Source organism: Lissotriton helveticus, chromosome 6 (genome assembly GCF_964261635.1).
Source record: "Lissotriton helveticus chromosome 6, aLisHel1.1, whole genome shotgun sequence".
Taxonomy (NCBI): Eukaryota; Metazoa; Chordata; class Amphibia; order Caudata; family Salamandridae; genus Lissotriton; species Lissotriton helveticus.
Genome location: NC_136067.1, coordinates 850,985,486 through 851,009,337, shown reverse-complemented (window position 1 = coordinate 851,009,337; position 23,852 = coordinate 850,985,486). Strand labels below are relative to the sequence as shown.

The 23,852-nt window shown below is 40.1% G+C and overlaps 1 protein-coding gene across 1 annotated transcript in view; it reads right to left on the bottom strand.

The window, feature by feature from the left end:
* Positions 1 to 23,852, bottom strand: part of SERINC1 (serine incorporator 1) — a 164,633-nt gene that overhangs the window by 80,762 nt on the left and 60,019 nt on the right. The window contains exons 4-5 of the mRNA XM_078648461.1: positions 16,065 to 16,144; positions 11,437 to 11,574 (exon numbers count right to left, since the gene is read on the bottom strand). Coding sequence (XP_078504587.1) covers positions 11,437 to 11,574; positions 16,065 to 16,144 — 218 coding nt within the window. The remainder of the gene's footprint in view (positions 1 to 11,436; positions 11,575 to 16,064; positions 16,145 to 23,852) is intronic.

The window sequence follows — 23,852 nt, the reverse complement described above, 5'->3', positions numbered from 1 at the left end:
TGGGTCAAAATTGATAGAACAAATCAAGAGCCAAAAGAATCAGTGCATTCATTCTATGAAAGACTACTGTTGGTTTTTAAACAGTACAGTGGCTATGAAAAATTAAGTGAAAAGGACATGAGCCACTTTATATATAGATTTGTTTATGGCCTGAGACCTGAATTTGGAGAGATGATTAGAAACAGGATTGTCGGCTGGCAATCACTCTCAGTTGATGACATTTTGAGAAAGGCTAAATACTGCAGTGATGAGATAGACGCAAAGCAAAAGAAGTTAAAAGAAAAGGCAATGTGGGCACAGGTGAAAGTAGCTGAACAACAGATTGCAAATTTGGAATGTCAATGTTAATCAGAATCAGGGTCAAGGAAAATTCAAGGGCAATTTTAATAAACCGAAATTTAATGTTAATATTGAAGAACTAAAACAAAAGTTAGCTTGCTTTAATTGCGGCGAAATAGGACACTGGAAGCGTGAATGTAAAAATCCGCCCAGAAATTTAAAAAATGCATCATTAAATCCACAGATGCAGAATGATGTAAATCTGCAGCAACAGCTACAGCGACAGTTAAATGAGCTAAATCTTCAGCAACAGCTACAGCGACAGTTAGTGAATCAGCAGAGTCAGATTCCACAACCTCCTCTTCCAAACTGTGTGAATGGTCAGAGGTATAATTCGGAAACAGGATTCAGCGGAGGTGATCAGGTAATTAGACCGCAAAGAGTTAATGTGCCAAATGTTTCTCGACAATTTTTGATGACAGAAAATGGTGGAAGTGATTCTGAAGATTACTTATGACGGTGCCTGCGAGAAGGGGAAGAGTGTGTGCTTGGAGCCACTCTTGAGGTTGACCAGTCTGGTCCATTTGTTAATGGCAAAGTGAATGATGTAGAAATCACTTTTCTTGTGGACACTGGTGCTACCTACCCGTTCTACTGTTAGATCAGTGGAAATAGAAAACCTGCCTCTCTCTGGTGAAAGCATCCAAGTAGTTGGTGTAGCTAATCAACAGATTAAAACAGATTTAACAGAGCCTGTAAAAATTGAAATTGGCAAATTTAAAGACAAACACAGATTTGTAGTTTGTAACAGCAGTCCTGTAAACTTGCTAGGGAGAGACATTCTCTGCAAGACGAATTGTAAAATATACTGCTCACTGGATGGTATAGAGCTTCAGACACTAGAAGAAGATGGGCTTTACAAATTGACAATGCTAATGGTTGAAGCAGAGGAAAGTAAATTATTTCCTGCATTTAATAAGGATAATTTACCTGAAGAACTGAAAAAGACAGTCAAAGCTGAAATTTGGGATTTGTCAGGAAATGAGATGGGCTTAATGAAAAATGTAGACCCAGTTAAAATAACAGTGAAACAGGGAATAGATTTTCCAAACATACCACAGTATAAAATGAAAGCAGAAACAATTGAAGGTGTCATTCCTGTAATTGACAAATTCATAAAACAAGGTGTTCTAAAAGAAATTGAAAGCAGTCCTTGTAATTCACCGATTATGGAAATTAAAAATCCAAACCGAACGTACAGGATAGTTCAAGACCTGAGAAAGGTTAATCAAATAGTTGTTCCTTGTTGGCCAGTTGTTCCAAATCTAGCAGTGATTCTTTACCAAATTCCGCATGATGCAGAATGGTATACAGTCATTGACCTTTGCAATGCGCTCTTTACTGTTCCATTGCATCCAGACAGCCAGCAAATGTTTGCGTTCCGGTTCCAAGACCGCATATTAGCATGGTGTAGTATCCCTCAAGGGTATACAGAGAGTCCATCTATCTTTAATCAGTTGTTAAAAAGATCCTTGGAGAATCTAAATTTACCTGGAAAATCGACATTAGTTCAGTACATTGATGATCTCCTCGTAGCAGCAAAAACCCGAGATAACTGTGTTACAGATACAATTACTCTTTTGAATCACCTGGCAGATGAGGGACATAAAGTTTCTCCTGCAAAATTACAGTTTTGCAAACAAGAAGTAAAATACCTTGGTCACAGAATTGCAAAGGGAATCAGACAAGTGACAATTGAGAGAATTAAAATGATTCAGGGAATGCAACCTCCAAAAACACAAAGACAGGTCAGGATGTTTTTAGGAATGGCTGGTTATTGTCGCCAACGGATTAGTGGATTTTCAGTAATTGCAAAACCACTGCAGAAACTAACAAAATCAGATATAAAAGATCCAATTGTTCTCACAGAAATTGAGATGCAAGCTTTTGAAAAGCTAAAAAGAAGTTTGTGTGAAGCTCCGGCTTTAGGCATGCCCGATTATGAAAAGGATTTTGAGCTGTATTGCAGTGAAAGAGAAGGATGTGCATTGTCTGTTCTAATTCAGAGACATGGGAAACTGAGAAAGCCAATAGCGTATTTTTCAGCAATACTTGATCCTGTTGCAAAAGCATTACCAGGCTGCTTAACAGCAGTAGCTGCAACTAGTGTGAGCCTTGAGCAAAGTGAGGGAATTATAATGGGATTTCCTGTAAAAGTCTATGTACCACACTTTGTTGAAATTCTCCTTACAAGAAGCAAAACTCAGCATTTAACAAGTAACAGACTTACAAAATATGAGAAAGTTATTCTGGGATCAGATAACGTCTCGATAGCAAGGTGTGTGAATCTAAATCCTTCCACATTATTTCCTGATGGTATTGTAACGGAAATCAGGAATGAAAACGACATTGACCATGAGTGCTTAGATGTTTTGGAATATTGTACCAAGCCTAGACAGGACATTAAAGATGTTCCTTTGCCTGTGTCAGACTTTGTTTACTTTGTTGATGGTTCTTGTCTGAGAACAGATGAGGGTTTTCTGAGAGCAGCATATTCTGTCTGCACAGTTGCTACTGTGATTGAAGCATCATGTCTCGAAGGAATTAGTTCAGCTCAAGTAGCACAATTGATTGCTTTGATTCGTGCTTGTGAAAGAGCAAAAGAGTTAAAAATCACCATAGTGACTGACAGCCAATATGGATACGGAGTTGTGCATGATTATGGACAGCTCTGGTCTCAAAGAGGTTACTTAACCTCTGCAGGTACTCCCATCAGAAATGCAAAATTGATCAAGAGATTGATTGATGGCATTCAGCTACCAGAAAAAATTGCTGTTATGAAGTGTTCAGCTCATAAAAAAGGAGAAGATTTTATTACAAAAGGAAATGCCTATGCAGATGAGATAGCGAGGGACTGTGCGAAAAACAATTGTTCAATTAATCGGGAAAAGAATGATGAACATGTCTTGAACTCACTTATGCTAACATCTGTAGTTGAAACATGGCAGGGAGTGAAAGATTTACAAGACGAGGCAAATGATGATGAAAAAGACACATGGTTAAAAGCAGGTTGCAGACAGCGAGAGGAAGACGGGATTTGGGTATACAAAGATGACAGACCAGTTTTACCAAATAGCATGATTGCTGACATGGCTAGGATGTATCATGGACAGGGACATATAGGAAGAGATTCCATGATTAGACTTTTCAGACAGACTTGGTATAACCCAAAGTTCAGAATTATTGCAGAATCCCTTTGCCAAAGTAGCTTGATTTGCCAACAAATGAACCCAAACAGAAAAACAGTTGTGAGCATGGGAACCATAGGACGGGAGGGGGGTCCTTTCACTAGGTTACAAATGGATTTCATTGAAATGCCACCACACAACAAGTTACATTATGTCCTAGTGATAGTCTGTTTGTTTTCAAGATGGGTTGAAGCATTTCCTACACGCCACAATGATTCTGTTACTGTTGCAAAATTGCTTTTAAGGGAAATCATACCGAGGTATGGATTTCCGGAGACTTTGGAAAGTGATCGTGGAACACATTTTGAAAATAGATTGTTAAAATTGGTTTGTGAAGCTTTAAATATAGAACAGAAGCTACATTGTGCATACAGACCAGAAGCATCAGGTGTTGTTGAGCAAGTGAACGGAACTATTAAAAATAGGATTGACAAAATGTGTTTAGCTACAGGTATGAAGTGGACTGACGCACTTCCACTTGTTTTGATGTCTTTGAGAAGTACTCCTGATAAAAAGACAGGTTTAAGCCCACATGCCATTCTCATGGGCAGGGTCATGAGACAGGCATTTATACCAGTAGGAAAATTGATGACTATTAATGATAGCGTCATTTTGGAATACTGCAGGAACCCGTCTGACATTGTGACTTCTGTGTTCCATCAGGTGGGAACTGAAGTGCTAACTAGAGAAAAAGAGCAAGCACATGATCTGTTACCAGGTGACTGGGTGAGGACAAAAGTTCACAGAAGAAGAAACTGTCTGGTACCCAGGTGGCAGAAAGCAAGACAAGTCATTCTTGTCACAACAAATGCAGTGAAGTGCAAGGGTTTGAAAAGGTGGATCCACGCAAGTCATACCATACGTGTACCTCCACCTGAAAATTCTGACGAAAGTGACAGTGATACCACAAATGATTCAGATTCCGAAGAAGAACCTGAGAAAAATCCAGATCCTGAAGCTCGACAGGAAAGTCGACATCTGGAAAGTTCAAATGTAAATCAAGCATCGAATGGAAAAGATTTGGAAATTATGATACTAGACTCTGAAAATGATGAAGATGTACTAGAAAAAGAAGCAGAAAAAGAGTCTGATCAAGTTGTGATTCAAGACCAGGAGAGTATTGAAAAGCAGAAGAGTAGCTCTGAAAGCAGGAACGGAAATCCTGAAACTGGGAAGTTGAAGGTAATTGAAGAAGAAGATGAATTACCAAGTACCAGCTATAAAGATAGAGTTCCTAACAGAGTGAAATTGCCGAGTAAAGAAGTTCCTGTGTCCAGAATTCAAATTTCTGACAGTGAAACTTTAGAGAGTGATGAAGATATCGAAATAAGAAATTTCAGAAAAAGAGCTTGGAGAACAGAGTGTAATGTAACCGAGCCAAAGAAGAAATTACAGAGAAAAGGTGATAACTGGCCAAGTGATAATGAAAGCCTAAAATTTAAATTGGTGAAAAGATCAAAAGAACAGGTGAATGAAGTGTCAAGTCAAAAAGGTGACACTGGAGAGAAAAACGAAGCAGGGAAGAAAATAGAAGTCATTAGTGGTAGGGCAAAGAGAGTTGTGAAACCAAACCAAAAATATAAGTCCCCTGAGTGGACTTATATTATCATCCCACCTGTGGTGGAGGTGAATAGTAGTAGTCAGGAAGAGTTAGATGAGAATAGTGACAAGGATTGAAATATTTCTGTAAATTTTGAGGTTTTGTTTTTGGCATAAGGCTGAAGAAATTGTGTTAGGTGACACAAGGTCGAAGAAATTGTGTTAGCTGGAAAAAACACATTGATGTAAGACGCAAGGTCGAAGAAAAGTTGTTAGAAGGTGGGGTTATAATAAATAATAATAATTAAATAGGGGGTATTAGAAATTTAGAAAATTTAGACATTTTTAATTTTTGATTTTTGTTTTCTTGGCAAGTCTTTGTTAGAAGAGTGAAAATGCCTTACGTTTTTACTAATAACAATTCAAGGTGTTCCATTCTTAGGAGATGCTGTAAAATGTCTTTGATTTGTGTGGTCCTAATAATCTTACTTTGAATAGTTTTAGCTGTCATTTTCCCTTTTGGAATTGACAAGGAAATGTATAAGGCTAACATGACGAGTAAAGCTTCAATTAAACAAGACAAATAGTGTAACAGGCAAAACTAACAGAGTTATTGATCACAATCCAGAGATTCACCAAGATAGATCTATTGGTGATTTTTCTAGTAATACTTTTTCAAGGCTTTTGGCTGAATATGTAAAAGTTATGGAAGTCAAAGATTGTTATATCTGTGTGAAATTGCCTGCTTCTGTTTCGGAGTGAGTTACCTATAATATGCTTCCGCTTACCTATGGCATAACCTGTAGTGTGATAGCTAGCTTATTTTATCAGACTGGTCGTTTAGAATATTACTATTCTAACCATGACGAGATTTTTGCAAACCTGAAAATTCAAAAAAGTCTAAATAAGCACAAACAAGCCAAACAGATGAGGGAATTTTTCATCGTGACAAATGAACTCACCTATGAGTATGCTTTTAAAAACAATTTCACTTGTAAATTGAGATCTGAGGAAAAATCTTTCCTGAATTTAGTTGAGGAGAGAAGAGCAATTTATAAAAGAAATGAGATGCTCAAGCAGACCAAATCTAAATTTTGGCAGTTAGAGGACGAAAAACTCAATGGTAAATCTTTTGAAAATGTTGCTATTCACATTGATAAACCAATTAGTGGAAAATGTTGTATTAGGAGAGATAATACTTTGATTGACAATTATTTTGTAGGTGCAAGTCATTGTGAAGACACATATCAAATCATGGGGGGTTGGGGATTCAAAGGTGGCAAAGATCCAATCTTCCCTGGAATTTATTTTGTATGTGGAGACAAAGCTTATTATAACCTCCCTGATCACTGGTATGGGACGTGTTTTGTTGGACTTGTTTTTCCAAAAATATTTCATGTTGACAGAAATGCAGAAGGATCATTTGAAATTAGCAATCATCTGAATAGATTCAAACGAGAAAGTGTTTCAGAAATTCTGGGAGACATTTTTGAAGCAGTAATACCTTTAGTGGGTATAACCCTGAATGCAGGTAGAATTAGAAAATTGTCCACAATTGTTGACAGGTTGTCAACTGATACAGCTAGTGGCTTTCAATTAGTGGATACTGAGCTCATTGCTATACGGTCCATGGTAATGCAGAATTGTCTTGCTTTAGACATTCTGTTAGCAAAAGAGGGAGGAGTTTGTGGCATTTTGCATGTCCAACACTGCTGCACCTATATTCCTGATAAGAGTCAGAGTATTGAGATGTATATCAAAAATATCACTGAGTTGCAATCAGAAATTGTACCCTTAGAAGAGGGTGATTTTTCAGAATGTTTGAGCAAAATATTTGCAGCAATCAAAACCTGGTTTCAAGAGATTGGTGGTTCAATTCTTGGCAAAATACTGACACCTTTATTAGTTATAGTCTTTGTGATACTGTGGTTAAAGATTAGTTGCATGTTACACAACGAGAATGAAGTGAATATTACTAATCAACCTAGATTAAATTGCAGATCATGACACGCGGGAACTAATATATGTGCTCATATAATTGCTTTTTGTTGCAAATGCTTGTTTGTAAAAAAAAATAATAAACTAATCTGGTCTATTGACCAGTATAACTCTTGCATGATCAGTAAAATTAAGTCTAGACTGCATTTATTTAAAATGGCGTTCCATTTTTCCTGAAAGCTTTTAGAGTTTTTGCATAATGATGGTTTGAGTGAGATCCTGAGTCCACGAGGTATGCGCGATGCGCGATGGTACTTGATAAGAGTATTGGCATGAAGTTTCTGATTTATCTTTCTTTTTGATAAGTATAATAGCTGTTTTATGCATTGCTCTTTTGTGCGGTTTGAGGTGGCTTGTGTGAGATCCTCATTTATTAAGGCATAAATCCGTGCAGTTTCATCTTTGTCAAAGGCTACAGTGCTAGCTCTCTGTTCAGTGGTTTTTGAAATTTCATCGTATTGCATGATGCAGTTTCCGAAATGCGCGCTACCAGCCTGGAGGGCGGTAAAGATCTATATAAACAAAAAAGTGGCTAAGTGCACAGCGATAGTTCATAAAACGTTCTGTAAATTCTTGGACCGTTATCTACAGCCTTTAGGCAAAACCCAAAAAAGCTACATAAAAGACACTACTGAGTTTCTGGCTAAACTTGCTGAAGTACAAAGACATGAAGGGGAAAATCTTGTTCTATGCACCGCCGACGTAAACAGCTTATACACATCCATTCCCCACGGCGGAGGGATAGAAGCCGTGGAAAAAGCCATTCTAAACAGTGACATCCCCACGCCTCTACAATCATTCCTTATGGAATTAATGATCTACACACTCTATCACAGTTACTTCACCTATGAACAACACTGGTACTTACAACTTTCCGGGATGTCCATGGGCAATTGCGCCGCGCCAACGTATGCCAATTTGTACATGGCTGAGTTTGAAAACACATATATTTACGGCAACAAAAATTGGACGGACAATCTTAAACTTTTTGTCCGATATATTGATGACCTTTTCTTCATCTGGAAAGACACAAAAGCTAAACTTGAAGACGAACTTATTCAATTAAACAGCAGAGACCAGAGGATCCAATTAACCTGGAACATTAGTGACCATATGATAAGTTTCTTGGACGTTTCCATTGAGTTGACAGAAGGAAAAATTGTGACAGACCTGTTCAGGAAGGAAACAGACCGCAACAACACCCTCCATTACACTAGCTTCCATCAGAATTCGCTCAAAAGGCATCTTCCGTACAGTCAAATGTTACGCATCAAGCGGATAACCTCAGCTCCCATCACTTGTCACACTCGCATGTAAGAAATTGAAAACAGATTAAAAAATAGGGGGTACCCCCAAGACATCATAACTGAGGCAACAAAAAGAGCAAACGCTATCACACGCACTCAAGCTCTTACTAGAGCCACTAAAAAAGAAGACAACAGAATGGTAGTGGTTTCACAGTATTCCACCCAAAGCCAGCAATATAAAAAAATAGTATTAAACCATTGGCGTATACTCGCCACAGAACCAGACTTTAAAGAATTGTTTAAAGAGCCTCCAATTTTTGCCTACACCAGGACATCCAACCTCAAAGAAATACTATCAAGGAAACCTGTAAAACAAATCAAATACAATGGTACACTTCCTTGTCACAATTGCAACAGTTGCAACAACGTTATAAGACGAAACAACATCAGCCACCCCATGAGGGGACACAACATTAAGGTCAATGTCAATGCCACTTGTGACTCTATGAATCTTATTTACCTTCTAAAATGCCCATGTGGAAAAATCTACATAGGGAAAACAGAAAGGAAAATAAAGACACGACTCAATGAGCATAAATCCAATATACGGACAAGAAACGAACGATCAAGCATAGCTATGCATTTCCATGAACAAAGACACAATATAGCTCAATTGAAATACATGGTACTAGAGTTGGTGGAAAAGAAAGAAGGCAAAGACAATAATAGAACTCTTTTACAACGTGAAACAACTTGGATTTATCGGTTGCAATCTTTAAAACCTTTCGGTCTCAATGACCGCATCGAATTTAGTTGTTACTTGTAAAGAATGATCTGACGTCATTACGCATTGTAAAAATGTACGGTTTTTGATTTAACCAATTTATGTTCTTATATTATCATTTTCTCACCCTTGTTTTTTTATCTTCGTGCTTTATGCAAACAATCACAAGCTTTCCCTTCATCCCTCACTCATCATCGTTGTCCAATAGTTTCTCTCACTTTGTTTCCACTACACCGAACCTAGCCAAGATGGCCGCCACTATTTTGCAAAATCCCAAAGTCCACTTTCGATGTCTATCAGACAACATGACCCTTCCGGGTACTCGTTTGATTTAAACTCTCTATCCACGCGGTAAAACACATCTACATCTCGTTCTCCCCAACGGTTTTCCAAACCGAGGAGTTCCCGGACCCACCGATCAACCTTTCAGCTTTGGATCGAAGTGAGTTTAGACGCGAGTTAAATCCAAGCTCACTAACCTCATTAGCGAGCCCTATCGCGATAGATTATTTGTTAACCTTCGTTCTTCTTTTCAACAGCGCTAGCAATCTCCATAAGCAATAAACGCCACCAAGAAACAGCCGGTATGTTTTTTCCTGGCTACACGCATGTAACCATTCGCCACATCGTCATGTTTTCACCCTGTTCACCCTTACACCCCCCTCACCACCCAATTGAAGTTGCATGTTTTTGCACGTTACTTTTACCTTTTAAGCGGTGTGATGAATACCTTGAATTATCGCAAATATCAATAGTGCTATTTATTTTCAATTTCACAGAACTCTTTGAGAAAGGGCCACGCCCGAAATGCATTGGAGCGTTTTTTGTTTGCATTGTTAATAACATTATCAAGATTGGAAACTAAATGAAATATCTTTGAAGCAAAATTTGATACAAATGAACTGTTTAATTTGTAATCAAGAATAAACAAACCTACTAATTACAACGGAGTCTGCGTTTCATAACGAACCACATGGTGTGCCCACAGGGACGCACTAACAATGTCAGTGCGCTAATCAAGCACGTTAGTTTATGGGCCTTGTGAGTGTTTTATGATTAATGGTGAGTATTGTGGAGTTGGGTAGCGTTGCTATGACATATTTTCTATAGAGGCGCTGGATCACTAATATCTTATCAACCGATGGCGGAGTGGTCGTCGCAGTTAAAACAGTCAGCGCGGTTATCTGCTTCGACAGTGTCGCCATCTATGAGATCAGGAAAATCTTCAGCTAGGCCATAGACGCCGTGTCATAGATGCTGTTGATGTAGTTATCGAGGAGGAGGTGGTGAACACAATGTAGTGCTTGTAGCGGTCATCGAACGTATACGTTTTCGTTGCCTACCGCGCTGACGACTATGTCTCATCGATGGTAGGGTGCTCGTCAACAATCTGTCGGCAGGCGGAGCTTAGGAAGGCTTTTTGAATGAGTGACTGATCTAAGGAGGTGGAGTAGGCAGCTCAGAGGATGGTCTTTTAGCCTTCTCTGAGGAGGCAGAAGTTTTCTCTCTTTCGAAGAAGAAGAAGAATCAGATTTGGGAGTAGGTTTTGAAAGACTGTGGCCTTTGCAAGACCTACGAGAAGTCTTTTTTAAGGCTTTTCTAGGCTGCTCAGAGGAGGGTCTGGAATGGTTTGATCTCACCCTCTTATGGGATCTTCTAGAGGACCAAGAGGAGTCAGAAACTGTTTTTTTTCTAGTTTTGAGCTTTTAAAGCTAGATAAGCGACCTTCCCTTCTTTCTCCTTCAAGGTTTTGGTTGAAAAGGTATGACATACCTTACAGTCTTTGGCAGAATGATCCGGGTAGAAGCAATAAAAGCAGTCTTAGTGCTGGTCTTCAGAGTGTAATCTCTTTTTACAGCAGGTATTGCAAGCTATGAAGAGACTTTTCTTCTCCTTCTCTGACATGATGGTAAAAATTAAGTCTGATTTCTATGGAGGAAAACACTGTGGGCAGAAGGTAAATACTTCCACATTACCAAAATATTGGAATTATTCTCTTTAAAAAGTAGGTAATAAGTGAGCACAGCTCAGTGGAGCACGACGTGCAGTAGAAAATCTGAGGGACTGGAGCTTCTCTCAGGAGTGTTCTAAAGGGAAAAAAGCAGCCTGATTGGCTGAAGTATAAGTTTGTTCTCCTTTTTAAAACAGACTATGATAAGTTGCAATATTGAAGGGCCAAAGGTCTTCATGCTCTATCTATGATATTGTATTTCTAATTATGGTACCGGGAGACTCCAATACTGGAGTGCCCCAAGTTCAGCAATCATCTCTAAATCACTGTACATAACATTAATTTGGAAGACCCTTCATGAGCCACATAGGATGTAAAGAGAGTTCTTACCTGCATACCAGCATCTTGAGTTTCCTTCCTCCATTTTCTCAACCCAAGCCTCGTTCCAGGAGTGGGCAAAGTCGATGAGCAAGACCAACTGAATGAGGATGAAGCAGAAGGCACCAGACATTCCCACATAGAACCACACTGAAAACCCAAAAAAATTCCATTAAGAACAAGAGGCAACTTCACAGTTGAAATGAATCCAATCACAACAGAAAAGATCTTTAACCCCTCCCATGCTCATGACGAGCTCAGCTCACACGAGGGGATAACTCCCCTGCTGTGCTGAGCGTTCCACGCAAACAGGTGTGGTCATGACGAGCTCAGCGACACGGTGGCGCTGCGCGTGCCCCACCCCCCGCCCCCCCAGCGCTGCAGGGGAATTAGCCCCGCGGCGAAGGGGTTAAGCACAGAGCCATACTGAGCCTAACTTTAGAAAGAACCCTAAAAAGGTCATGGCCTGAAAGCGCACTTCTAAGCACATTTGGATTATCTTACCTATGAGATATGTTCCCTGAAGGTATGCACGCACCAGTTTCAAAGTATGCAAGGTCTCTGCAGGAGTGGCAAGAGAAAGACTTCCGTAGCTTCTTTTCTTCTAAAAGAAGAAGTGGTGCTAAAGGAGGCTTTCTCTTGGTGCGCACATTGGAGGAGAAGGAAATCCAGTGAGCAGCATTTTATCTCCACAACAACTTTCATGGGGGCCATTCATATAAGTGCGGCTACGGGAGCAGGCATTTATTTGCAATGCCACCTGCTCTCCGCCTGAAGTGAAGTGTATTTATCTTAATGCACTTAACACCTTTCCATGTCCTTTGGATGCTTTCAATATTGCCTGGCGATACTCATTTACCCGAAAAGGTGATAGCCATGTTCAGTTCTTTAAGTGGGCTGTTCCCGCCAGTGTGACGACCAACAGTGATTAAAAACTAACTTTGAAACAGCTCTCTACCTGGCCCTATAGTTACGTTCTTAACTTTACAAGCAAAACGACTAAATCGAATTGTCAACAATGGTTTAAAAATCCTCAACATTTTAAAGGTCAGTGATGCAGACCCTTTTAAAAGTCCTGTTTTACCTCATCTTACGTTGTCTAAGAATAGTTGTTTTTCTCCAGTTGTTGCATTCTCATACCTTGTTTTCAAACTACATTTGAGCTTTATATATTGCATACTGTTAAGTGAGTCACTTCCAGAAAGTACGCAGATACCTAGGTGTGAATGGGTGTTCCTGCCGGGGCACAACTGAGAGCTCTGGAAATGAAGCTGCTGTCAGAGCGAAATGTGCCTGTTGCTGGGTCAAGTATTCAGATTTCATGCCAAAGTAATGCATGGCCTTTCACCAGAGAGCTTTGGTCACACACGGTCACAATGTAATTACCATTTTATGTGCAAGTGTATGAAGAAGGTATGCACAGCTTTGAAATGTGGACCACATCATAGTAAAAGAAAATGCTGACTTTACAGGTGGAGAATGAATAAGAAGTGACATCACAAAGTGCATGCATTAGGACAGAGTGAAAAGACAGATGAAGGTGAAGATGTGTAAGATGTGCAGTTGGAGGACTTCAGAAAGATGCGGGGAAGAAAAAAGCAAACGTATCTAACAGATGAGCGATTACGAATGAAAGTGGTGTAAAGGAGAGAACAGGAGTGATTGAATTCTCCGAGGACCACTACCCCTTCCACAGACCTTACAAATGTTTAATTCACAGTGCCATATTTTCAGCATTTAAACATTTTCCATTGTAATTATTTGCACTATTATTATTTTTACTCATTTACCTAACAGTACTAAACCAATAGGTCTGTCTTTGTTTTGGGTGTTGTGCATTATGCCCTGTTACAGTAACAGAAAACTAAAAGAGGCACCCAAACACAAGTGAGGAGGCATACTGGGTGAAGCACATGATTCTAGTGATCATGTTTTAAGCAAGCCCTTAATCACGTAGGCCAGGTCTCTTAGAAAAGATTCCTGCTTACACTTCTGTGCCAAATCACTTTTCAGCGGCTCGAAACCTTTGTAACATCACTACAAGCACTGGGTGCATTAGTATATCAACAGGCTGAAGGAGAGATTCACATATATGGCTGCAAATAAAAGCCAGCTCACATTAATGCTTTACACCACGGGTAGTCGCAAATATTTTCCCAAAGGCCAACAACTACACTCTATGGTGTGACCAGGGCTGCACTGATGCCACCGGGGTGAGGGTAGGAAGGTATGGGGGGAGGGGCGCATGTGTTTGGTGGGCATTGGAGGAGCAAAGCATGTACATTTGAGAGTGAAGTAGTTATTTTGAGTGTTTCATGTCATTCTGCCCTCTAAAATAAGCCACTAGTCTCTAGACATTGACTAAGCCTTCTCTGCTTGTTATCACTAGCGTTGGGATGTCAAGCATACAAAGGAAGTACTGAAATTAAGTATAATCTTAGGCCTCACAATCGGTGTATGCTTTAGTCTCTTATCTGCAAACATAAGGAGTACTTCAGTTAATATGTAGTGTCTGTGATAAACAATTCTTGACAAAGTACCCATTAACATGGTGTGCAATTCATGGAGGTGGGCAACACAAATACCCAATCTCCACTACTACTTGTGGTACAGTAGGAAAGTTTTAGTCACGGCTCTAGGAGACGACATTTAATACTGGCTTTACCACTTTGCCAAAATACATGGGCTGTGAACTCTGCATTAAAAGTCTGGTCCAGTTCCACAACTCAGTGGCATTTTTTGGATGAAAGTAGTCCCCCGAGGCTCACCATCAGACCCTCCCGCAACCCAGTTGTTGCTTTTTATTACACCCAGCCATTGCGCTTACCCACTAGGGTGAGAACACCCAGTCTCATCGTCCACTCACCAAAATATGGTGTAGTGAGAAAGTTATGGACCTTGAAAGAAGGACCACTGCAGTATAGTGTTAGTACTTGTTTTACCGAATCTTTTGAGCATGACCAAATCATTTTGTTCCTGTGCCTTGGTCTCCTAAATTCCCTTTAAGTGACAGAGGTCGGGGTGGCACTGAAGGCTCGAACCAAGCTGGAGCCAGATGCCTGGCTCTGGCTCTCCTCAAGGTTCTCTTGGGTTCTCAAACCCAAAACGAGCTGGGCTTTCATGTTTCTGTCTGCCACCCACGCTCTAGCCTCATGCACCAAGCATTAACTTCTGATGTAAAAGGAGAGAGAAAGATATCCATCTATAGAGACTGATTTGCACTTTGAGAAACCAGAAAAACAAACCTGGGAACAATCCCAGATTCCCCGCTTGACCAAATCGTGTGATCCTAGGCATTAGTTTTATTTCCCATGGTCTCCTTTTTCTTCATTAATACATACAAGAGAACCTTGAATTACATAAGTTCAGGATATGCACTGTACAAAAACTTCTCTCGAGTTTCATTTAATAGACTATAATGTTGTTTCATGTACATTAACAATGTAGGCACCATAGAGGGTGTATGTGACAACTCACTTGCCTCTTTGTTCACTAATGGTGTTGTCGTCAGAGGGGAGGTATCAAGGTTTTTACATTTACACTTGAAAACGATCACTTCTAATAAAGGTCTCTGAATGGAGTGATATAATCGGATGTACTAAACACCTTCAGACTTTAGAGAAATACATATACAGTTTTAAAGAGGCTTATCATATGTTTGCTTACTTGTTGCACATCATCTTTAAACACAAAGGTGTTTTTAAAGATAAGGTGTGCAGGACAACTACGCTTCTTTACATTTACTTCAATTAACGTGTAAATGAATGCTTGTTCATTTAAAAACTTTCTAAATGTTAGCGCTCAGTCAAGTAAACAGAAGCGTAGCGCTGCTGTTTACTATGGAGTCGAAAGTAAAGTTCAAAAGGTCCGCAAGCAAACTCTTTAAAATTACTGGACATCGAACAAACATATGGAGAAAGTCAGCTGTAGCCAAAACAACATGGAGAACAAAGGTAGTCATTTCAATTAAATAGCTCATTAATTTTAAGTGGTGTCACAAGGGTGGTAAAGTGTTCAGAAGAATAGTCGTCTAAGCAAAATTGCAGCTATCAATTTCTTTTTCATGCCACTAAAATATAGTAAAATGCACCATTTTGTTTTCATCTGCAAACAAATCTGTGGTGTGACAAATACCAGTGATTATGGTAGCTCACTCACTTGCTTACTTAGTGAGATGTCTCATGTCTTTGACACACTTGGCCTTGGCTACAATGCACACCGACAGTTCACTGGCACACGTAGGGTAAAAACAGGGAAGGTTGCCTAAGTGGAACAGAAAAGTTAGAGGATAGTAGAGTTCAGGAAGCTAGAAAAAATAGGGAAAGCGAAAGCTTCCTCTGCTACTTGGCAATGGCCTACATGGCACGAGGAAAGCGTTGTTACTCGAACACTCAAGAGGTCAGTGAATGTGGGACTCTGCAGATGAAGTTGGAGAATGGCCCAAACCATGGTCTCATGATTGTAATCCATTAATGAAGCCTTCCCTCTCTATTTATATGTCTATTTGGATTGTTTTTCTTCTTGTAGGCTTGGTAAATGTTCAGCCCTAGACAGATGACACCATCCTGGCATGAAGACTTATTTACGGAGGATACAGAACAAAATCATTAAATGAGAACAAGCCACCAGTTTCAACTGACCAGTAGTGAAGGGTCCATCTGGGATGAAAAAGGCACCAACAGTAATTGCAACTGCTGCAGCAAACTTAAAGAACCAGAATCTAGAAAAAGAAAAAAAGGAAAGAGAACAAGTTACGCATTACAGTGATGACAAGGCTGTATTGGTTTGGGGGTGGGGCGCGAAATGTTAGTGCTCATGCATAGTTTTATTGCGCCAATCCACAAGTCTCAGCATTACAGCACACAATCTACCTCAGCTATATGGAAGCTTCAATATATTCTCAACAGTCAGTGTCTAAAAACAAGAGCAAGATGTAATATGTGCTCAAAGTTTCTAATAAAATACGGTGTTTCATCCTGCAAAACACTTTTCAGAATCACCAATGAAGTTTCCTATACGATGCATCTATGAATTAGCTGACATCACATCATGATAACCATTATGCAGGGTGGGTGAACTACAATCCTGGGGTGTTGGGAAAGGCGAAGTGGCTGTTCAACCTGAGGATTTCTGCTCTGAATTGTTTTACATGAAATACAACTTTGAGAAAGATAAAACTGAATTTTTTCAACAAACAGAACAAAGGAGTATTAATGGATTCTTTCTTCTCAGCAAATAACACGTTGCCAATTTACACACCTTGCATGACCTCAAAAACCAATTTTTCTACATACATCATTTTGCTTCCTTATGTTGATTGCAGCATCAAGCTCCTGTCCTGATAATCCTAACTAGATATCCAAAGAGCATCTGATATCTATACCTGTTCTACATTAACAAAGTGTGCGTTTCTTGCTCACCAGGAGGGAAAGGAGCGCAGAATAACTGAACAATGGAGACGATTTCATGAAAGGAAAGTCACAATGAGGAGGAAAGGTAATCTAGAAGGTATACAGAATTTTCAGGACCATGATGTGAATTAGAAATGCATGGTCCGACAAAATGAGGATGCAAATTTAAATAACATTGACCACTGGCGAAGCAAATAAGTCTCGCCTTTGAAAGGCGTTAACTGTCCTTTTGCTTTGCCAATGCTGGTTACCGATACTGGACAGAATAGCTAAAAAATTAAAAACCAAAACGGGCAGCTCCTGCCTAATGTGATACGCGTACCTGTATCTCCCACCAACTGTATAAGTCACAAGACCACAGCAATTTACTGTTTTAAGATGACAGAACTTGTACCTTTAAATTTAAAAAATATAAAAAAAGGAGAAAGGGTTATTTGGGTAGGACCCAGACTCCAGTTTACTTTATAGAAAGTAAAAATGGGATTTTACTTTTGAACGGTAGTCCAATTACTTGTGTCTGCGATACTGCACTGTTAGCAAGCATTTCCATTTCAATAGAGTGAGAAGTTTTGTAGCCTTTTTTTATAATACCCTTTATTAGATTTTGTCATATTTATCATACAGTACAAAAGTGATATATACATGCAAATGTCTGTATTGCACATAATATTGGCATCTATTTATTTACTATTCACAGCACTTAAGAGTTTAACAGTAACAATGGAACATGTAACTCATAGTATTGTTATTGGGCATAGATTGTGTACACTCCCATCCAGCAACACATTTTTTCTTTCTTGTGCTATGATAAATCCCATCTCCCAGGTTAGCCGTCCTATTGGTATGCTAGTGACTTCTGTGGACCTACGATATACCTGTCGCGCTTGGGATGCCATTTAACCATGCGTTTTAGACCTGTGAGTGGTATTGATTTGGGTGTATGGGTCCACGTGGGGTATGCTACGTTCTGCCATGGCCTTGTGCCCTCCTGACCTACGATATGGTAGATGTGTGTCATGTCGTCTGTCTGTTCAGGGGTGCATCTTGCGGATTTCGCTTGTAGTGCCAACAACAGTGTATACCACTCTGTGAATAGTGCCCCTTGTCCCATCTGTTTATGTATGGTCATTGATTTCTGCAGTACTCCACTTAATCAGGTCCAGGAAATTGCATATACGTGTGGATAGCCTCATACCACATGGAAAAAAATCCACCAAGGCGACTTGGCATTTTGACAGCTTGATGAAAGCCCCGAGCACATTTTTGCGAGTCTCACCGGCGACAGGCAGGTGCAAAGTAAATAGTGGAGTAGTGTGTATTTGAACCTGGGATTACTGCAAAATTTTACTTTATTCCAGGACACGTCCCCACTCTTTTTCAGGGGAAGTAGCCTTTACAATGAAGCCTGGACAAAGAGATACCTTTACAACGAAGGCAGAACAACGACAACGTCTGTTCCACAAATGTTTTTACAAAGATTTTTTTTTACAACGAGTATGCCTTTACCACGAATGCCTTAACCTTTAAATGTAGGTATTTTGTTAAGTATGAAAGATAAGTATAACGTGTATTATACCTTACAATCCTGTTTTTTCAGGCAGTGGATTAAGACCCCCTTCGAAGTTCAGTCCTCCGACTCACTTGTTGGACCATAAAATAATGGCGTATGAGCAAGTGGTCTCACGTGATGTGGAAAAGGTATTAACCAGATGGCAGTATGTCCCTTATAATATAAGTCGACGAGAGAAAGCTGCCTTACATTCTTTAAAGAATAACAATGACATAGTTATAAAGCCCGCCGATAAGGGGGGGGGGGGCTATAGTGGTTCAAAGCCTTGACAAATACAAAACTGAAATTCTGTCTTAACTAGAGGTAGAAGGTAATTATATTCTACTGAAAAAAGATCCTACCAAAGAGATAAGTGAGGCCATTTCCAAATTGACAAAAAAAGCATTGGAAGAGGGGGTAACCACTAAACTTGAGCACCAGTTCCTTAACAACAAGTATCCGCGAATGCCGACTATTTATACCCTCCCAAAGGTTCATAAAAACCTGGAGGCCCCTCCCGGCAGGCCTATTATGTCAGGTTGCGGTTCTTTATTGGAACCATTGTGCAAGTATGTGGACGTGTTTTTAAAACCTATTGCCATCTCTACACCCACATACATTAGGGATACAATGCATACCATCCAGTTGGTCGAGGGACGCCCATATGATTGTAATAATTGTTCATTATCAACGTTGGATATCACTGCGTTGTATACGAACATTCCTCAGCAAGCGGCGCTACAATGTATTGAACATGTTCTGAATAAAAGAGATGCCCCACATAGAGTTCCAACTGAGTTTATTATCGAATTACTCTCAATAGCCATGTCAAAAAATTTCTTTATGATTCAGGGAAAGTATTATATTCAGACCAAGGGGGTGGCTATGGGGGCAAGCTTTGCCCCTAATCTAGCCATCACCTTTATGAGTGAATATGAAAGCACATATATCCTGAACCAGGTTAACCCATATCGGAATAACATTTTATTATGGGCTAGGTATATTGATGACGTCCTCCTCATTTGGGAGGGCAATCAAACACAACTAACGGAATTCCATGAATGGCTTAATGGGCGCTCAAATGATATCAAATTCACGATTGATTCTGATAATACCTCCATTAATTTTTTGGATGTAAAAATTAAGACAGAAGCAGGTTTCCTGTATACTAGTTTATACAGGAAGAGCAGTGAGAGAAACACATTGCTGAGATATACGAGTCATCACCCCAGCAACCTCAGGGATAATTTGCCCTTCAGGCAATCCCTGAGGTTGCGGAGGAACTGTTTCAAAAAGGAGGATTACTTTGAAGAATCCTCCCTCTTGATAGCCAGACTGAGTGAACGAGGCTACCCGCTACGACTACTTAAGAAGGCACGTAAACGTGCCTGGCATAACCATCGAGAACACTTGCTGAATGTGAAACCCAAAGCAACTGAGAAAAGACTGGTATGTGTTACTACATTTAACACTCGGAGCAATGCCATAAAAAAGTGTATAAATCGGCACTGGCACCTAATCAGTGAAGAGCTAGGGGGAATCGCACCACCACTACATGCATTCCGTAAGGGTAGAAACATCAGGGAGCATGTGGTTAAATCCCTATTACCTATGAAGCAGTTAGTGAATCAAACAACACTCTGGGGCCTTCCGGCGGTGGTTGGTCACACGAAATGTGGCATGTGTAAGGTCTGTTCATTGACAATAGAATGTACCATGTTTACCCATAATGATCGTACTTACAATTTGAAGGACCACAGCAACTGCAATACCTCAGGGGCCATATATGCCATTCTTTGCCCGTGTGGATTTTTGTACATAGGGCAGACCATACAGAAGGTTAAATGCCGGATCTTGCAGCACATGAGCCGCATACGGTGTGGAACTATAGGAGCACCTTTGGTGGATCATTTCTCTCGGTTTGGACACTCTGAAAACAGCCTGAAGTGGTGGGTTGTTGAGAAAGTATCAGCCAATACACGAGGGGGCGGTTTGCTTGATATCCTTAACAGAAGAGAATGCAAATGGATATATACCCTGGATACAGTGAACACTGGACTGAATGAGTTGGAGGAAATTAATAGACAAGTGTCACTTTTGGGAGTATAGTGATATGCGACATCGTTTTAAGTCACAGCCCGAAAATGAGATATGTTCGATAATTATGGTTGTATTACTACTTAAATGTGTGGTGCCCGTGTTGGATAACGATAATTGGGGGTCAATTGTGTATGTATCACTGCCTAATTGTGGGTAACCATTGTATGGTAACAATAATCTCTACCATTATACTGTAATTTTACAAATATTTCTCTGATGCATATTGACAAACACTGCACCAATTGATAATTACACTGTTGCATAAAAGTTTTTTCCTATGGAGATGAAAAACATGCCTGTAGAGGGTTTTTGTGTAATGGTTCAGGAATTTTTCCCAATTCAAAATGGCGCCCGCGAAATTTAACTGCGGTTGGATTTCCTAATCTGACTATTAATTGATTGAGGATAAAGTTGATAAGGTTATTATTATCTCTATCAATTCCTCTTAAAATCTTTTAATTACATCAGAAATTAGACGCATCGTCCCCCACTCAATGTGACGATAAGTCTTTTGTCTATGTCCATTGTTTACCATCCAGTAATTGAGGGACTCAACACAGGAGTCAGGTGACACGTTCCGTTACGCGGCATTCAGACGGGACACTGGAACTAAGGAGTTGTACAAGTCTGCTACTACGGCAGAACGGTAAGATATTCCGTTACGTATGTTTAAGGCTTGCTTTATTGCGGTAGTTTGGAGGCGGGAGATTATGTGAACTCCTTCCTAAAGAAGCATTGTTTCTTCTTTTGCCACAGCTGCCTGATCTGTGCGGGACAGGAGCGTTGTGGGAACTATACTACTGACTCAAGGTAAACACTATTAGCACAGTGACTTTAAATATTAAGCACTTTGAGTGATAATCAGCTTGAGTGGTTTATCCCTTATGGATATCCTTTTTCCATATAGTTTCCTGATCGGGTGTGACAGGGAATGGAGTCAAGTCCTTAACATGGCTGTTTGGAACCACTATCAGCATAAGACTCGCAATTTTGATGGATGATTGAATCATCGTTTTGGAAAGGTAACATTATGGACACAACCATGTGATGGTTAAGTACGCATGGTTGATTAGTATTAGTAGCCCATATTCTGCATTATTATGTTTTGCAGGAGTAAATTTCACTCGGCTGATTAGGAGGTATACCTTGTGTGGCCTTGTACCTTTGGGTAAGCAAACAACCCTTTTGGTTTTTAATTCTTTCGCTATATATCACTACAACGGGGTAATTCCCTTTTATTCTCTATAGGGTCATCTTTAACCCTTGGTTGCCCCACTACTGTTTGTCCTGATGAAGACTCGCATGGTCCAGGTCTAACTCACCGGATGACCTTAAGTCGAGTCGAAACGTCGACGATACTATTTCCACCTTGGCCCCATCTCTGCAATACAAAAAAGTGCACACATCTGACATGGTTGTCTGTATCTAGTTTATTCTGATATTAGGTGTTATTAATTATTACATGGGCCAGGTTGTGTTGTTACGGAAAATTGAAAGACCGTAATTACAGAATACTAATGTGAATATTTTGTTTAATCATTTTTCCTGAATTTCCTTTCTTTCTTGATTCACTGTACACATCTTTGATCACTTCCTTTGTGCACGCTCCTCCGGGTAACCTCTTTACTTTTAAAAACATTGAGAAAACTTTGTTGTTCATCAATTACTTGATTAGAGACAATGAATTAAAATATTTCATTCTCTCTTTTGATATACTGTTGTTGTAGTGATATTCCTTTCTATCCAAAGTAACTGAGTCCATATATGGGTTGGAGCGTATTTGGAGGAACGCACATGAATATATAATTGCATGAATATGTACTGATTGAATCAGCTTATAAAGAAATAGGTTCTGGACCATTGTTTATCTTTATTATATTATATATATATATATACACACACACACACATACATACTTATATACATACACATATACACATATATATATGGTGGCAAGTGTATTTGTAAGGGAGTGAGTATGGGTTTTTGGGTGGCAAGGGTATTTTTAGGGTTTAGGGTGGGTGTGGATTTTTGGGTGGTAAGGGCATTTTTTGGGTTTAGGGTGAGCGTTGGTTTCTGTGTGGCAAGGAGAATTTTAGGGTTTTGGGCGAGTATGGGTATTTGGGTGGCAGGGGTAATTTTAGGGTGGGTATGGGTTTTCGGGTGGCAAGGGTAGTTTTAGGATTTAAGGTGGGTATGGGTTTTTGGGATTGCAAGGGTATTTTTAGGGTGGGTATGAGTTTTTGGGTGGCAAGGAATTTTTTAGGGTGGGTATGGGTTTTTGGGTGGCAAGGGTAATTTTAGGGTAGGTATGGGTTTTTGGGAATGCAAGGGTATTTTTAGGGTAGGTGTAGGTTTTTGGGTGGAAAGGGAATTTATAACATTAAAGTGAGTATAGGGGTGTTCGTATATATGTATATATGTGCGTCAACATGTTAGTCAACACCGCCAACTTCGTTTGTTCCAGTAAGACATTTTCCCATGTGTCAATCACTTTATGTACTTCATAACAGGTCAGTAATTGTCCTATGCAGGCCATAGTCTTCCACCAGGCGGTCAAAAGTGATGAATTTGCCCTCGGAGAAAGGTTGCTGATCGTGGTGATCTCTGCCTGGTGCATGTTTATATGACGGGGTTAGTGGATTCCGTCGCTATTTGTGGTGGCACCCAGATCGGGAAGTCTGGTGAGTATGGTGTGCTTACTTCCAGTGTTCTGATGTAGGCGTCCCAACAGGCCTCGACAGCCCCTAGTGTGCAGGGATAAGGGCGTTTTTTTTGTGCAGCAGCACTCCCAGAAAGTTTCCTTTCCCCAAGATGTGCCTTATGTCTAATCTTTCAGACTCTATCTCTACCACCAGCCACCTTGCCAGCCACACTAGCTGAGCTGCCATGTAATAGGACTCCAGATTAGATACCACCATTCCACCCTCAGCCAGTGGGCACATCACTTCGTCTATTATCAGACATCTGCGTATAGTTCCCCAGATCAGGTTTCAATGTATGTACGATAGTTCACAGGAAAAGCCTTTAAGGTAAGTTCATAAATGGACTTAGTAGTCGGGGAGCGTTATAATTTTTGTGGTAGCCACTCGTCAGAGAGGAGAGAGCCGGAGATTGTACCACGAAGGAATGGATTGACAGTTCTTGGACACACTTTTACCCAAGCGGGACCCTTCAGGTCATTATCCATGTGGTAGATTTGGACACCTAAATACATAAACGTGGTGGGCACCCATTTAAGAGAGTCTCCGGGGGGAAAGGGGACGGTCTGCTAGGCACTTGCTTTTAAGTGAGAGCCTAACAGAATTCTCACAGTTAACTCAGAGTCCTGATATGTCCATGAATTCACGGAGTAATTGTTCAAGTTG